Source organism: Syngnathus typhle, linkage group LG1, assembly GCF_033458585.1.
Source record: "Syngnathus typhle isolate RoL2023-S1 ecotype Sweden linkage group LG1, RoL_Styp_1.0, whole genome shotgun sequence".
Taxonomy (NCBI): domain Eukaryota; kingdom Metazoa; phylum Chordata; class Actinopteri; order Syngnathiformes; family Syngnathidae; genus Syngnathus; species Syngnathus typhle.
The window spans coordinates 8,175,548-8,192,710 of NC_083738.1; the positions used below are offsets into that span (position 1 = coordinate 8,175,548).

Consider the following 17,163-nt stretch of genomic DNA (forward strand, 5'->3'; position numbering starts at 1 on the left):
GTTATGAATATGCATGGTAGCGATAGATTTTAATGGATGTTCTTATTGTTAGGAGAAATGTTTTACTTTGAACAATGATAAGAATAATATGATGACATAACATTTGGTTTGATATTTTATATCCTGGTAAAAAAATAATCGATTCGGCAACATGATAGCTATCAAACTGCAAGATGAGCAAACGACAGAATAAAATGAAATCAAATATTTTCAAATTGGTGAGATAGTGTAGATATTTCTCTCCTACATTGTCGGAGAATTACTTCATATTTAAATGTTGAAAATGTTGTGAAAGTGCACAATTCGCTTGACTGCATCAAAACGTCTTAAACAATGGTGTCGTATCATACGTAAGCTATGGCAATAATGGTAATATTGTGCTGATATTTTTTTCCACTTCTAGTTGTAATCCAATTATTATAGAATATTTATCATAGAATGAACCCCATCTAAAGATCTACTGTGGGCTTCATTTTTTATTGTAGCCTCCACCAACCTCTTGTGAGTGGATGCTCCTGGTTGAACAAAAGAATGTAAGGAACACTCTTTTTGGTCCTTTTTCTGTCCAAATACAAAGAAAAAAAGACCTTAGTTTCAAAGAGCTTACAAAGATAATAGAAAATACGTAAGTAGTGTTCATTTCCAATCAGATGTTGGCTGTCATGTTCCTCAAAATCTTTGCAGTTACACAGCCCAGATGATTGCACAACAGCAATATTTTCCTCCTGTGTCTTGTCTTTTCTGGCAGATAAATGTTCGGGTTACGAGCATGGACGCTGAGCTGGAATTTGCCATCCTGCCCAGCACCACTGGCAAACAACTTTTTGATCAGGTACACTGTATAACACCGGCTAATATGCCCGTTTTGATCATCATTGTTATGCCATTGTTGTTCTGTTTAGATAGTGAAAACAATCGGGTTGAGGGAAACGTGGTTCTTCGGTCTCCAGTACCAGGACAGCAAAGGCTTCTCTACTTGGCTAAAGCTCAACAAAAGGGTGAGTAGAAAGTTATGGTATCAGCTTGTTGGCATATCTCTCACATGACCTGCACCTTTGACAGATGCTCACAGAAGAATGTGATTTTGTTGATCCATTGAGGTTAATTAGCTGCTTGCTCTGTTAATCCCTTTGTTGGTTGTGTCGTTCCCAGGTGACTGCTCAAGATGTGAAGAGGGACAACCCTCTGTTGATAAAGTTCAGGGCAAAGTTTTACCCTGAGGATGTTGCGGAAGAACTCATTCAGGAGGCAACACAACGTCTCTTCTTTCTGCAGGTTAGCAAATACACAGCAGTCATCTGAAACCAAACTAAATAAAATGAGGTTCTTAACTTTGCCTTTTCATAGTTGTTATCGTGAAAGGTTATGAGGCATTCCAAATGACTACAAAATAGCTTACATCCACATTCAAGCTGAAAGTTCAACACAAACTTTTTTATAAATAAAAATATATATAAAAAACACTTTCAACTAGTTTTAGTTTTATAGCGACACCTTGTAGATACACAGACAAACCAGGAATCTCAACTAAAACAGATCCCACAACAGCCTCAGGGAATTTCCCATCGACTCAGGCATAAGGTTATCCTCTCAGTTTGTCACAAGGGAGTTCATGTGCACCAAAATAAATCCATGTGCATCAACTAAACCTTAGAAATGACATGGCCGTTTCTTTGTGTGAGCTATAATATAAAGTACAATATAAATACTAACAATGAGCAACTGTTGTTTTTGCTTTAGGTGAAAGAAAGCATCCTAAATGATGACATTTATTGTCCACCTGAGACTGCCGTCCTTTTAGCCTCGTATACAGTTCAAGTCAAACATGGAGACTACAGAAAAGACTATCACGTTCCGGGCTACCTAACCAGAGAGAAGCTGCTTCCGCAAAGGTAGTCAATCACTGGCCCGGATACAAACTTTAACTTTATACGGTCATCTGAATTCTAACTGTGTCATCTTCAATGATAAACCCAGGGTTTTAGAGCAGCACAAACTGAATAAAAATCAATGGGAGGAAAGAATTCAAGTGTGGCATCAAGAGCACAAGGGAATACTACGGTAACCCAGAATCAATTCATCCCTCCCTGCAATCAAGGGGTTTATCACATATGACTTGGGTCTTTGTCACAGGGAGGACGCCATGGTGGAGTACTTGAAGATAGCCCAGGATCTAGAAATGTATGGGGTCAACTACTTCAGCATCAAGAACAAGAAAGGAACTGAGCTGTGGTTGGGAGTGGATGCCCTGGGCCTCAACATATATGACAAAAAAGACAAGTAGGTCTTCAACTCCCAGATAAGTCAATTGTTGCTTTAAAATCACTCCTTAATGCTGAAATGTCTAACCAAGTAATTGTAATGCAAAATTCAATTTTTTCCTAATCGGTCACTAAATTATATAAGATTTGTAAGCAAATCTGATTTCAATTCTTAAACACATCGTTCACCAAAATAATAAAATTTCCTATTGGCCCAGCAAGGCTCAAAATAAGCAGATTTGCGTCACATTTTGCCAGTCAAAATTCGCAAATTGCACAAATGTACATGGGATCGTGTATGTGAATGGTTGATGGTTTCATGTGTGCCCTGCCACCAGCTGCCAACCAGTTCAGGATGTAGTTAGCTGGAATAGGCTCCAGCACCCCTTGCAACCCTAAACAGGAATAGCGGTGTTGACAATAAATAGATGGATGGATAATTGACAGTAATATTCTGTGGTAAAATTGATTATTTTGTACAGCACACTAAGGTGCCACAGCATACTGGTTGAGAATCATTGCATTGGTTGACCCAATTTAAATGTCAGTATAGCTAACCAAAGGGAGGGGGTTCTGAACCCAAACTAACTTAACCATGTGGACTGTGTTGTGCTGATAAAATGCACTTTATCTGAAGGACATGCCAATTCGATGACGTCTAGGCAAAATCTCAGAAGCAAACGAAATTAACTTTGACATTTTTACTCTTCCAGCAGAAATTTTAAAACGATCCGATCAGCCGACCTGAAGCCTTACTGAACAAAAATTTGTCATTAGAGGCAATAATGAAATGCGTTGAATGAATGTTAAATGATAATTCCAATAAAAACACAAGCATTATAAGTAAAATGGATATGACACATTTCACATAAATCAGTGATCCATAAGTTAGCTAATCAGTATTAAAGAGCATATTTTAATTCCAATAACTTTGTAAAACAGTTTGGTTGAAAAAATATGGACAGTACAACATTTTTAGTAATACTGTCGGTCAATGATATTTGAATGAACATTCAAACTTTGTTGTTCTCTACTGGTCAATACTGGTCATAAATTTTGTCCCAATTATCTTCTGGCATCACAAAAACTTAAAGGTCTACCTTAATTATTGGAAAGAATTGTAATGGTGATACTGACCCTGTATTGACTGTACTTGGTAGTGGATGTATACCAAAATTTGCAGATGACCTCTTTGTTTCTATTCGAACTATTCCAAGTGATATTCAGATTGATACCCGTATATCTATGTTCCTGATCTAGTATATGATCTAATATCAATTTCCAAATTAGAAATATTAATGTGTTTTTTAGTGTTCTACTGTTAGCCTCCATTTGTCAAAATCAAAAAAGGGGTTTTCTTTTAAATCTCTTACTTTTGAACCTCTAAAATGTCTCATGTTGCTAACCTATCTACACCAAGAAAGCATTTAAAAGGGTAAAAAAGGGACCAACAGATTACTCCCACTTTCATATTGAAATCGAATCCTCTTTTTTTATATGTGTAATGCTTTGTTGATCACAAACTATTGATTTACCTTAATTTAATCCCAATCAACTAATGCTCCTTCCTTCTCACTTTGCTTACATTTATCTGAACAGATTTAGAGTAATGAGTGACTCCTTCCACTGTTCCCTTTATTTGTTGTTTTCAACTTTTAACTGATTTAATCGCTTTAACCCATCCATTCCTATATCTATTTGACTATTGAGCTATTTCCCTACAGATTTTGTTTAGCCATTTCTCCTAATACTTGCCAGATGTGATAGTGGGGCAATAGTGTCTAGCTCCAGAGGATTAGTTTAACGCACGGCAGCACATGTGGTTTCTATCCGCTACCTCCTTTCCTCTCATAAACTATTGCTGCCAAAGCCTATCTTTCTTCTTTAAACACACAGATACACATATGTTAGTATTTTAATGGTTAGAACAAGCGTGCTCCTTTTCCACCTGTTGGCAAACTGTTAACCATTAATCTCATTGGGCTGCGGTTTCAGTAGTGCACCTTTGATGTTCCCCGTGCTATTACCTTGTCGTGGTGGGGAACCGTGTGTGTCTCTGTGACCCGGATAGCTATACCGATGGGGGCTCTGACCTCTGCAGGTTCATTCCAGGTAGATTCCAGACAAAAAAATGCCGCTGGTCTTCCGGGTTGGGCATGGGGCCAACAACCCCACCCCGTAAAATTCTGTGGTAAAATTGATTATCTTGTACAGCACACTAAGGTGCCACAGCACACTGGTTGAGAATCATTGCATTGGTTGACCCAATTTAAATGTCAGTATAGCTAACCAAAGGGAGGGGGTTCTGAACCCAAACTGACTTAACCATGTGGGCTGTGTTGTGCTGATAAAATGCACTTTATCTGAAGGACATGCCAATTTGATGACATCTAAGCAAAATCTCAGAAGCAAACGAAATTAACTTTGACATTCTTACTCTTCCAGCAGAAATTTTAAAACGGTCCGATCATCCGACCAGAAGCCTTACTGAACAGAAATTTGTCATTAGAGGCAATAATGAAATGCGCTGAATGAATGTTAAATAATAATTCCAATGAAAACACAAGCATTATAAGTAAAATTGATATGACACATTTCACATAAATCAGTGATCCATAAGTTAGCTAATCAACATTAAAGAGCATATTTTAATTCCAATAACTTTGTAAATCTGTTTGGTTGAAAAAATATGTACAGTACAACATTTTTAGTAATACTGTCGGTCAATGATATTTGAATGAACATTCAAACTTTGTTGTTCCCTCCTGGTCAATACTGGTCATACATTTTGTCCCAATTATCTTCTGGCATCACAAAAACTTAAAGATCTACCTTAATTATTGGAAAGAATTGTAATGGTGATACTGACCCTGTATTGACTGTACTTGGTAGTGGACGTATACCAAAATTTGCAGATGACCTTTTTGTTTCTATTCGAACTATTCCAAGTGATATTCAGATTGATACCCGTATATCTATGTTCCTGATCTAGTATATGATCTAATATCAATTTCCAAATTAGAAATATTTATGTTTTTTTTTAGTGTTCTCCTGTTAGCCTCCATTTGTCAAAATCAAAAAAGTGGTTTTCTTTTAAATCTCTTACTTTTGAACTTCTAAGATGTCTCATGTTGCTAACCTATCTACACCAAGAAAACATTTAAAAGGGTATAAAAGGGACCAACAGATTACTCCCACTTTCATATTGAAATTTAATCCTCTTTTTTTATATGTGTAATGCTTTGTTGATCACAAACTATTGATTTACCTTAATTTAATCCCAATCAACTAATGCTCCTTCCTTCTCACTTTGCTTACATTCGTCTGAACAGTTTTAGAGTAATGAGTGACTCCTTCCGCTGTTCCCTCTATTTGTTGTTTTCAACTGATTTAATCGCTTTAACCCATCCATTTCTATATCTATTTGACTATTGAGCTATTTCCCTACAGATTTTGTTTAGCCATTTCTCCTAATACTTGCCAGATGTGATAGTGGGGCAATAGTGTCTAGCTCCAGAGGATTGGCTTAACGCACGGCAGCACATGTGGCTTCTATCCGCTACCTCCTTTCCTCTCATAAATTATTGTTGCCAAAGCCTATCTTTCTTCTTTAAACACACAGATACACATATGTTAGTATTTTAATGGTTAGCACAAGCGTGCTCCTTTTCCACCTGTTGGCAAACTGTTAACCATTAATCTCATTGGGCTGCGGTTTCAGTAGTGCACCTTTGATGTTCCCCGTCCTATTACCTTGTCGTGGTGGGGAACCTTGCGTGTGTCTCTGTGACCCGGACAGCTATACCGATGGGGGCTCTGCCCTCCGCAGGTTTATTCCAGGTAGATTCCAGACAAAAAACAGCAGCTGGTCTTCCGGGTTGGGCATGGGGCCAACAACCCCACCCCGTAAAATGTCACCACCGTTATGGAAACCTCTACGAACTATACTATCATGGACCTCGCAGTAGGCCTGAGCCAACCTATTGGCAGTATGACCGCCCCTGATGAAAGCCTTCAAAAGGAAGGCAAGAGGATGACAGGCAGCCTACTAGGACCCAAAACCATGATCCGCCGGGGTGCATGGAATGTCTGTACAATGTTCGACACGTCCAAAACAGCTCAGGTCACGAGTGAAATGAGAAGATGCAGGTTGGACATCCTGGCAATTAGTGAATGCCGATGGACCGGCACTGGATGGCAGGTGATGAGCGATGGCTCAGTTATCCTGCACTCTGGTCACTTCGATCAACATACGAGCGGCGTGGCTCTCAGTCTCAAAGGAGAAGGTCAACACCTTGCTGGACTGGGAACCCCTCGGCGACAGGCTGATCAGAGCCCGCTTCAACTCTGTGTAAACTCACCATCAGTCAATGCTATGCACCAACCAACGAAGTGAAGGAGGTGGAAAAATACGAGTGGTATGAGAAGCTACAGCAGACAGTCTCTAAAGTTCCCCAACATGACATGCTAGTGATCATGGGTGACATCAACGCCAAGGTGGGAGATGATAACACTGACTGTGAGAGAGCTGTGGGGACGCATGGGTGCGGTGTGATGAATGACAATGGCGAGCGTCTTGTTGACTTTTGCATGACCAACAACTACGTCATCGGTGGTACCATCTTTCTGCACAAAACCATCCATAAACTCAACTCACCTGCCGGTTCCACAACCAACCAGATCGATCATCTCTTGATCAATGGAAAATGGCGCAGGTCTCTCCAAGATACATATTCGAGTTTATCGTGGAGCTGATGTCAACAGCAGCCACTACCTTTTAAGAGCCATTATCAAGCTGAAACTAAGGAAAGCGCAAAAGTGGAGTCAACGTAGGAAACATTTTGATGTAGCCAAACTAAGATGCCCTAAGACCAACAGAGTTCTGCCTGGAACTGAAGAAGCGCTTCAGTGCTCTCGCCAAACCTGCAGACAAAGACTTGGACACCCAAGGCAAGTGGGAGAACATCAAGAAATCTTATGTAGGGGCAGCCACCAAAGTCTTGGGCTATTGAAAGAGAGGGAACAAAGAATGGTTAACACCTGCCACCTGGCAAAGAATTGAAGAAATCAGCTAAAAGCCAAGATGTTTACCACAAAATCACCCAGGCTGTATGAGCAGGTCCAGAAAACCTACAAGGAAGATAAGATAAGATAAGATAAGATAAGAGGAACTTTATTAATCTCACGTGTGAGAAACTGCATGTAACAACAGCCCGATTTACAGGAAGGTACAAGTAGGGGGATAAAGGTGCAAAAAGAGACTTCTGGACCGTAGTCCTCCGGCATAAAAAATAGAATACAATACAATATAAAAAGAAAAATATGGAAAAATAACAACAATTGTAGTAAAACTAAAAATATAAGCTATGAATATTTACAAAAAGAAGAAGATAAAAAAGTAGTGGTAAAGTGTCGTAAAGTGTATGAAGTGTATGAGTTTAGTAATGCTAATAAAAGAAATAGTGCACGGGTTATGGAAGTGAAATAGATCTAGGCATTGTGTGGCAGAGGATATTGCACATTGGAAGAATTGCACGTTATGGGGAAAGTATTGCACAGAAGGATGTGTTTACAGGTTGTCATTGTACAGCCTGATTGCGGTGGGGATGAAGGAGCTGCGGTAGCGTTCCTTCTTACACGGGGGGAGTCTGAGTCTCTGACTGAAGGAGCTGCTCAAGTTCTCCAAGGTCAGATGCAGTGGGTGAGAGGGGTTGTTCCTGATGGATGCTAGCCTGGCTAGCACCCTCCTAGAAGGACAGAGAGGTAAAAAGAGTGCAAGGAGTGACAAAAGGGCCTTTGTTGAGGCTCTTGCAGAGATAGCATAGTGTGCAGCTGCACGGGACAAGTTGAGTACGGTTTACAAGATCACCGAGCAGCTCACAGGCAAGTACAATAGTCAGCCGGCTCCTGTCAAAGATAAACAAGGCAACATCCTCACCAATGAGTGTGAGCAGATCTTGAGATGGGTTAAGCATTTCTGTGAGGTACTCAACTGCCCTGAGCCAGATGATCCTACCAACCCCTCGCGAGCAGAAAGTGTCCTTGACATCGAGACCACCGCCCCAAGTAACTTGCCATAAAGCCTTGAGGAATGGGAAAGCTGCCGACATAGACTCTATTCATGCAGAGATGCTGAAAGCTGACCTTAACACTTCTGTCAATGTGCTTACTGATCTCTTTAAAGACATCTTGTCACGAATCGGGTGTAGAAATGGAGCAGGGCGACCAATTGCAGCTTGGACCAGGGTTTATTGGCGGAACTCGAAATACAGCCTCGGTAAACTGACATAACTCACTAACAAAACCAACAACAGGACTGACCAACAAAGACGTGAAACAAAAAGACAGGGTGACATTACCAATGACAGCAACAATGATCCGACAGGGAGTGACACACAGACAGGACTTAAATACAAGACAGGTAACAAGAGGCGGTGAGCATGATCACACTAATCATGAGCACACAGGAGAAACCACGGACATGAGCACACAGGAGGGGCGAGTCGTGACACATCTGGGAGAAGGAAGTAATACCTCAAGACTGGGACAAGGTCCTGATTGTCAAACTCCCCAAGAAAGGGAACCTCCAAAATTGTGACAACTGGAGGGGCATCACGCTGCTATCAGTACCATCTAAGCCTGGTCATTTGAATCAGGTGTGTTTAACAAGGGAAACTTGGAAAACATGTAGGGATTCGGCCCCCAAGGAAAGGTGTTTGACACCCCTGATCTAAGGTCTTCTGCAGGACAGATTCGGTTCCGTTATTGACCAGAAGCTATGGCAGGAACAAGCAGGGTTTAGGAGAGGCATATACCAAATATTTGCTCTGAGGAACATTATCGAGCAGTGTGTAGAATGGAACACTCCTCTGCGCATCAACTTCTTCGACTTTCGGAAAGCCTTTGACAGCCTACATCATCATGACACCCTATGGAAGATCATTAGGGCCTATGGAGTTCCTCCAAAACTATGTATTCCTTTTTATTTGCTTTGTTTTAACTGTGGCTGGTCAGCATTGTAAGCAAGATTCTGTTCTCAATTTCCTTAACTGGATAAATAAAAGTTGAATAAAGAAAATCCTTAGAAGCAGGGCTGCAACTAACGATTGATAATCAATTAATTCTGGTAATAGTTTTGTCAATTCATTGATTATCAGATTAAAAACCCATTTTTTACTTTCCATGTCTCTATTCAAACTGATCAAACAAATCGAATATGATTCAGTCATGGTTTGGTCTGCAACATCAGGAAATGGGCAAAATGTTGATCATTGCTTTTCAAAATAAAATAAATATTTCACTTTCATGGGACAATATTTACTGTCAATAAACTGAAATTCCAAGCATGTGGACAATTTGGGATTAAAATTAATAAACAATTTAGTCATTATCAAAAACAATTATTGATTAGTTTGATTATTGATTAGTTGTCGAACAATCTTCACACCTAATGTAATTATGGTGCCTTGTATTGTTATCAAGCTACACTTTGAAATACACTCCTTTTTGGGAAGAGATCACAATCATCTTTATCAACTTGAACTTTATTCACTATCATTTTAGTAGAGAAATCTGTGGTATCAAGTATCACTCCCTACTATGCCTCTGAGAAGTCATAATAAAACTTATTAACATACATATGTTTGTTTATTGTTTTACTGAATTTATGGTTTGGTTTGTAACAGTTTTCTCATATTCTGCAGGCTGACCCCAAAGATTGGTTTCCCCTGGAGTGAGATCAGAAATATTTCCTTCAATGACAAGAAGTTCGTCATCAAACCTATTGACAAGAAATCTCCGGTATGGAATGAAAAGATAATTCTTTACAGTACATTATAAACTTGGCAAGCCAGTTCATTGATGGGGTTTGTTTTGCCTTTTCCAGCAGTAAAAAGTTAATATTTGGTCTTTAATGAGTTTGATAACTGTTGGCTGAAAATTACATCCCACGTACTCATGGCTCAGTCACAGCTCAGTTTGCAAACAAGACGTGATTGGTGGTTACCCGAGTATACTATGCTAACATAGTGTGTCGTAAATCCAACCATAAATAAGGAATGCTTTTTGTGTTAAAGGACTTTGTTTTCTATGTACCCCGCCTTCGTATCAACAAACGCATCCTGGCGCTGTGTATGGGAAACCACGATTTGTACATGCGCAGACGCAAACCGGACACCATTGAAGTGCAGCAGATGAAGGCCCAGGCGAGAGAGGAGAAGAATAAGAGGCAGATGGAGAGGTAACAATGACGAGGACTTCTCTTTGCCACAGATTACCTTGTGTTCTTTGTACTTAAGTAAGAATTGTCAGGGATGGAGTTGTTGCAGATATGTATTTATGCACAATTCTCCTGTCAGGGCTCTGCTTGAGAGTGAGAAAAAAAAGCGTGAAAATGCTGAGAAGGAAACAGAGAAGATTGCTCGCGAGACCATGGAACTGATGGAGAGATTGCGACAGATTGAAGAGCAGACAAAGAGAGCTCAAGATGGTCTGTCAACCATTGGAATACATTTTTTTCTGTTTCCGAATATTAAAAAAAAAAAAAAATCATGATTTGAGAATCATCCCCAATACAGTATATACCGTAATTTCCGGACTATAAGGCGCACCAGACTATAAGGTGCACCTTCAATAAATGGCCCATTTGAAAACTTTGTCCTTATATAAGGCGCACCGAACACACTGTCGGCTTTTGAGAAAATTTGAGGTTTTTAGGTGCGCCTTATAGTCCGGAAAATGCGGTAGTATTGTATACAGTGTGTATATGCTGTATTCTGTATTACACATGCTGGGTGTTCTATTTCAGAGCTTGAGGAGCAGACTCGCAGGGCGCTTGAGTTAGAGAAGGAAAGGACACTTGCGCAGGAGGAAGCTGAGATCCTGGACAATGACCACAAGGCTGCCATGCAGGCTAAAGAAGCCCTGCTACAACATCCTCAGTCTGAGATGAAGAGTCAGGAAGAGCTGGTACATGTCCACAATTCACCATTTATACAAACTTGCATTTGTGAAAGCATATGTATGTCTACTTTAATACTGCATGAACGTGATGGCGCTAGTTCATATATGACATTCCCTCACACGTATCCACTGGTTTTTTTTGGTTGCTCCAGAAGGTGGGAAAACTTCTAATATCCATCAGAGAAAAGGCGTCCCTCTGTACTCTATTGAAAGCTCATCTCTTTTGAGAGCACTTTCTTGCCTCTCTAACACCTTTACGTGTCTAACTAGCCTCCACCTTGCGCTACTTCACTATTGTGACTAGTATCAAATAAAAATACGTACATCTACTATGCTATTGTGTGGAATGGAGAAGAGCACTAGATAATTTTATTTGGTTATTGAAATGAAACAAAATTAATCCAAGTTTACCCTATACAACAGGAGAGGTTGTGTCCACACAGTCACACAGGCGCACGCTCGCTCGCACGCACGTACACACACACACACACACACACACACACACACTCACACACACACACACACCTATCGTCACAGCAGACAGAGCACAGTGACCTTAGATTAGGAGCATTCTTAACACTTTCCCCATTTGTGTGCACATGTGGATAGGCCACTGAGCTGGCAGAGCTTACGTCGAAAATCTCCCAGCTGGAAGAAGCCAAGAAGAAAAAGGACGAGGAGGCAATGAGATGGCAGAAAAGGGTGAGAATTAATGGGAGCAGCAAGAGCCAGATAAAGGATGACTCAAAATTGAGGAATGTCTGACACTTCTAAGTGAACAGGCTATATAAAATAAGATAGGTAGAATCAAAGGAATCCAACAGTGGCAAGAATATCACAAAACTAAGAAGTAATAGGCATTTATTATAAATCACAAGCTTGTGAATATTTCGGGATACAACATGAAATCTTGAATTTAAATGCTCACATTAAAATGTGTCATCTTTCAAATATCAAGTCATTCATTTCCTTCTACCGTCTTCAATCTCAATCAACCATAAGTCACCATAGTTAAGTCAATTTTGCATTTTGAACTCTGCATACTCGTTGTGACTTTCTAGACATGCACATTGCATCACATTTTCTTTTACATTCATTATAAGGCACCTAATGGTTGGCACATCTGCCTATCTCTTCTGAAGTTCTGGCTATGTTGGTTTTCTTCAGATACACCGGCTTTCTCACACATATCCCCAAGCGGTTGACAGTTAATACCAATTTTTACAGATTCAGGAGTTATTTTTCACTCCTGCATAATAACCCCAAAACCTAAATTGACTGGGTCAGATGCATTTCACGTTCTCTTGGTAGTAGAAGTTGTACTTGAGCCTCTTCGCTCTAGCCTTTGCCCTATGGCGTTATGCACGGAAAAGGGAGGGGGGGAGTGTTAGTGGTGGGAGGGGTTGCAGAAATCTGCCAGCGTTGGTGTCCTGAGTGTGGGTAGCATACGTAAAATTGACCACTCTTTTTATGGCATGTCTTATCAAAAATAGCACCCCAAAGCGGACAAGCGAGTATGAGCAATTATCAAGACTTTATTCAAGGAGAATGAGCACGAGGGAGTCTGGATAAACTCAAAGGAGGAAAATAATTCCACGACAACAAAGTTGTTGATGACAAAACCCAGGAATAAAAAGCAACAAAGCTTGATGGATGTAGCACAACAGGAGGCAGACAACAAAGTGAAAACAAACCCAATGAAAATTTGCAAACAAGAAAATATTCACAAGTGCAACTAGGTAAATAAGTAAAGACCTTGGCTGTGTAAGAACACTAAAATAAGCTGACAAAAAGTTGCGCCAAGGTAGAGAAAACTACCATATTTTCCGCACAATAAGGCGCTTTGTGTTAAAAGGTGCACACTCAATTGCGGGGGCTACCACGTACTGTACTCACACTATTGTTAATCAATATTCATATGCAAATCCTCATCATCTGTTTCCAAATTAAACAGTTTGTCAAGTTCCCTCTTGTCAGTGACTCGTCGTTGTCACGTTGCTCTTTGACAATGATCCCGGCTTTCCAGAAAGCTTGAACTGTGCCTCGTAAGCATGTCTCTCTGTTGATGCTGTTGTAGAGGGTCCTGATGCTTTTTGGTTTGCACAAACCGCTAAAATTTATTTATCAAGGGCAGTGGAGGTACATACTCTGTGTATTACGTACAGTTCTCTGATTGCTTCACCACCCTCGCCTACATATTTTACGTAAAACATAATGTCCTCTGATTGGTTCATCGCTGTCATCTTATGTATTTTGTGTAATACTGTGATCGCTGTCTACATATAATGTTCCTGTGGCGGCAGCCACACGACAACATTTACAGATTTTGGAATTGGTCCACGCAAAAGGCACACCTAATTAAAAGGTGCACCTTCATTTTTTTGAAAAAATTAAAGGCTTTTATGTGCGCCTTATGATGCGTAAAATACGGTACACAAGTTTGGAAAGACAAAACAAGACAAAGGACACAATCTAAACCAGCGGTCTGTATCCTTTTTCGGCCTTAGATAAATAAAATAGGAATAATGCAAAGTTATTTATTCTTTCTTGTGCGGCCCGGTACTCAATGATCCACAGATTGGTACCGGTCCAAGTGATCCACGGGCTGGTACCGTTCCACGGCATAGGGGTTGGGGACCACTGATCTCAACCACACAAGTTTAGAAAGGCAGGAAACGGTAAAAATGTGAAAATGAACAGAATCTAAACGACAAACCGCTTCTACCTCACGAGGGTCATATATTGTGTAAACAAAACATGGGTTACAGTATACCTGAGGTTGCACAACTAATTCATGCAGTCGCAGGGGGCATAGGAATAAAGTGGATTAAAAAAAAAATGTAAAAAATATTAACGAGTCATTAGTCCTTCACCTACCGTGATTGTCAATTAACATATCTGCTAATTTCAATGTCTTTTGCACCACTGGGAGGATATAGCCAGCTTTTGCATAGCAATCAGCCGCAGCATTTACTTTTGTGAAAATCTGCAGGTCACCATGGTCTATACATGTATATCAAAACATGTAGGCATTACATATTTTTCAAAATGCTGATGAGGCTGTGTCTGAGGATGAGCACTCACTGGAATGTTTTGTTGACTCAGAGTCTGGGCGAGAAGTCTCCCCCCTTGGCGATGAGGAGACGTGTTGCGTCAGTTTCACCACAATGGAAATTGTTTACTTCGTGTAAAATCAGGAGACTGGCAGGAGAAATGAGTGATCGGGAAGGGAACCATGTGGGAGATAGGCTTGAGATTTGGGAGTCTCCCACATAAAGTGGGAAAGTTGGCAAGTATATATTCTTCCTTTGAGAGAGAAAAAAAACACATCATCCAGTCAGCTCATCCTACATAAATCAGGGGTAATCATTCCGTTATGGATGCATATTGTGCTAAAACAGAGATAGAGCCCAAATATGCATCTAGCGAATCTTCCGTATGGTATTGCCTTGAAGAGAAAAAAAACATTACGTCACTTAATCATTAAGTGACGTAATGTTTTCAATGACATAAAGTCTTAATGTACAAAAAACGTGACCTATTGTCACCCAAATTTCCGAAAATGTTAGAACAAACACAATATTTACGATTTGAAGGGATAGGACTTGAAAAGCATCCTGCTTCTTCCTCCCACTTTTGAACATGAATTATATTTTGCTTCATGTCTGGTCACTTTACTCATACCATTTTCGTCATACTCTGTCTTCTTTAAAAATCTTCAATCAACAATGTAAAAAATATATATGTATGTGTGAATGTATTTGTTGACAGGCAATGATGGTAGAAGCTGATTTAGAGAGAACCAAAGAGGAGCTGAAGTCGAAAATAATGGGAATCCACATCCAGGATTCTGTACACCCTCACATGCATGATCACGACGAGACGGATGAGAGCAGTGCGGAGGCGAGTGCTGAGTTAATGTCTCCCGGCACAGTACGCGACCGTAGTGAGGAGGAAAGAGTCACTGAGGCCCAGAAGAACCAGAGACTTCAGAAAAACTTGAAGGTGAGGATAAAAAGAAATAGAATTCGGTAACTAGGTTTTTAGATTTAGATGCCTGTCCATCACTGAAATTTGTCACAAAAAGATGTTCCTCAATGTATGAATCCTATGCACTCAAAATGTTACCCCCTCAAAGTCATTGTTGAACATCGAGAATGACGAGATAAGTTAATGATGTTTTCCAGACGATCTGTGTATTTACCCAGAAAGCTTACAAAAGCCAGTATATCAATGAGCAGCGAAATTTTGCGCACATTGGGAATGTTTTTTGTCACTGTTTGTTGAATGTTTCAAACAGTTGCAAACAGTTGCAAAGACATTCCGAAACAGATTCAATGATTGCAAACACGTTTTTTTTTTCGTCAACAACTACATTTTTGAATGACCGGAAAATCTGTTTGCAACCTTTTAGGAACACTGACAAAATATCAACATTGGCTATGGCAAACACCTGCGGTTCAATGAGATACCGGCTTAACCTTTTTGACAACAATAACATGTATTTCTGGAGTATTTCCATAACTTGTAACTACTAAACAATAGACCACATTGACTTTTCAGTCTTCTAAAAATTTCATATCATAATTTTAATGTAACTTATGATTTATGACTAAATGGACTCAGCCTCATCTGATGCAGTAAGGTCAAGTTTCCCTGCACCAAGAGCACCTCTTAAGCAGTTTGTGGTGTCCATTCCGGTTCCTCTATTTGTTCAGTTTTCTGTTAAGACATGCTGTATATGGTTTATGTTGACATTTTAATTGCCCCCCAAAATGTGTTGTTTGAGGAACTAGGTGCACTCTACATAATTAAACGTGTTGCAAGTAGCTTGTCATCCAAGTGGTTTTATTTGCACGCCTACGGTATGTCATCCAGAAAGTCTATTACTCCTGGAATAAAATTGGACTCTATTTCCCAAGCAAAACAAGATGATGATGCGTATGATGTTGCATACAACCTCCAACACAAAAATGGATTTAATAATAACTACGGACAAAAGAATGTTTTCAGATCGGGATTGAGGGGAAGACTGGGCGTGGGGGAGAGCTGAGGCTTTAGAATAGTCTCAGCAATGAGCATTCCATTCTGTGTGTTTGTGCTCTCTTTCAGTTCCTGAGTACTGAGCTTGCTCGAGCTGTAGACGACAGCAAAAAGACCCCAAATGACCTGATCCATGCTGAGAATGTCAAGGCTGGCCGTGACAAATACAAGACCCTACGTCAAATTCGTCAGGGCAACACCAAACAGCGTATTGATGAATTTGAGTCCATGTAAGAAATGTCTGTTGACGGACTGAATGATCAACTGAATTGGATTAAGAAACTGAGAAGTAGAGCAGTATTGAATTGATAACAGTGTAGGATCTCAGAACGAATGAATAGAATTAATATATACTGTTACTATTCTTGATTTCGATTTTTCATTCACTTACTGCAAATGTACTGCAAATATACTGTAATTATAATGTTGGGTACGCTTGCACATCCTAATAAGAGCAAATAAAAAATGTTTAGCAAAATGACGATGCATATAGAATTCCTGCTTTAAATGGCATTGTAATGTACCAATTAGCCATAGACCAAGCTTTATTGCATCAAACCTTCAATCCAAATAAATTTCAATCCCACATATTTTCTGTTTAACGTATCCTTTTGATCAGAAACACACTAAATGTTCTATAAAAGCCCATGCCCGCTCTGTCCACTGTTTTTCCTGCGGGTCACAGTAGTAACGTTTTCTGTCAGACTGCAACAGAACATCTATTTACACTATACAGCTGTTACATGTTCAGTGAGTTTGGTAAACATCTGTTTAAAACGTGCTTGCATTAGCAGATTTTATTTCCGAGCAGTTGACAAAAAGAAGCTGGAGGTCTTATTTGGTACTTTGAGTCTAACGTCAACCAGTATTCCTCAACGTGACATTTTCATTCCAAGAG

At 39.9% G+C, this 17,163-nt stretch overlaps 1 protein-coding gene across 1 annotated transcript; it reads left to right on the forward strand.

Annotated features, from left to right (window-relative positions):
• Nucleotides 1-748: 748 nt before the first annotated feature.
• LOC133160321 (moesin-like) lies at nt 749-16,746 on the forward strand. The gene is made up of 13 exons (XM_061287975.1): nt 749-832; nt 903-998; nt 1,153-1,275; nt 1,741-1,892; nt 1,978-2,061; nt 2,134-2,280; nt 9,965-10,061; nt 10,337-10,500; nt 10,619-10,749; nt 11,068-11,228; nt 11,832-11,924; nt 14,994-15,227; nt 16,335-16,746. Exons 1-13 carry the CDS (start codon nt 770-772, stop codon nt 16,497-16,499), a joined length of 1,710 nt encoding a protein of 569 aa, XP_061143959.1. The 5' UTR covers nt 749-769; the 3' UTR covers nt 16,500-16,746.
• Nucleotides 16,747-17,163: the final 417 nt, after the last annotated feature.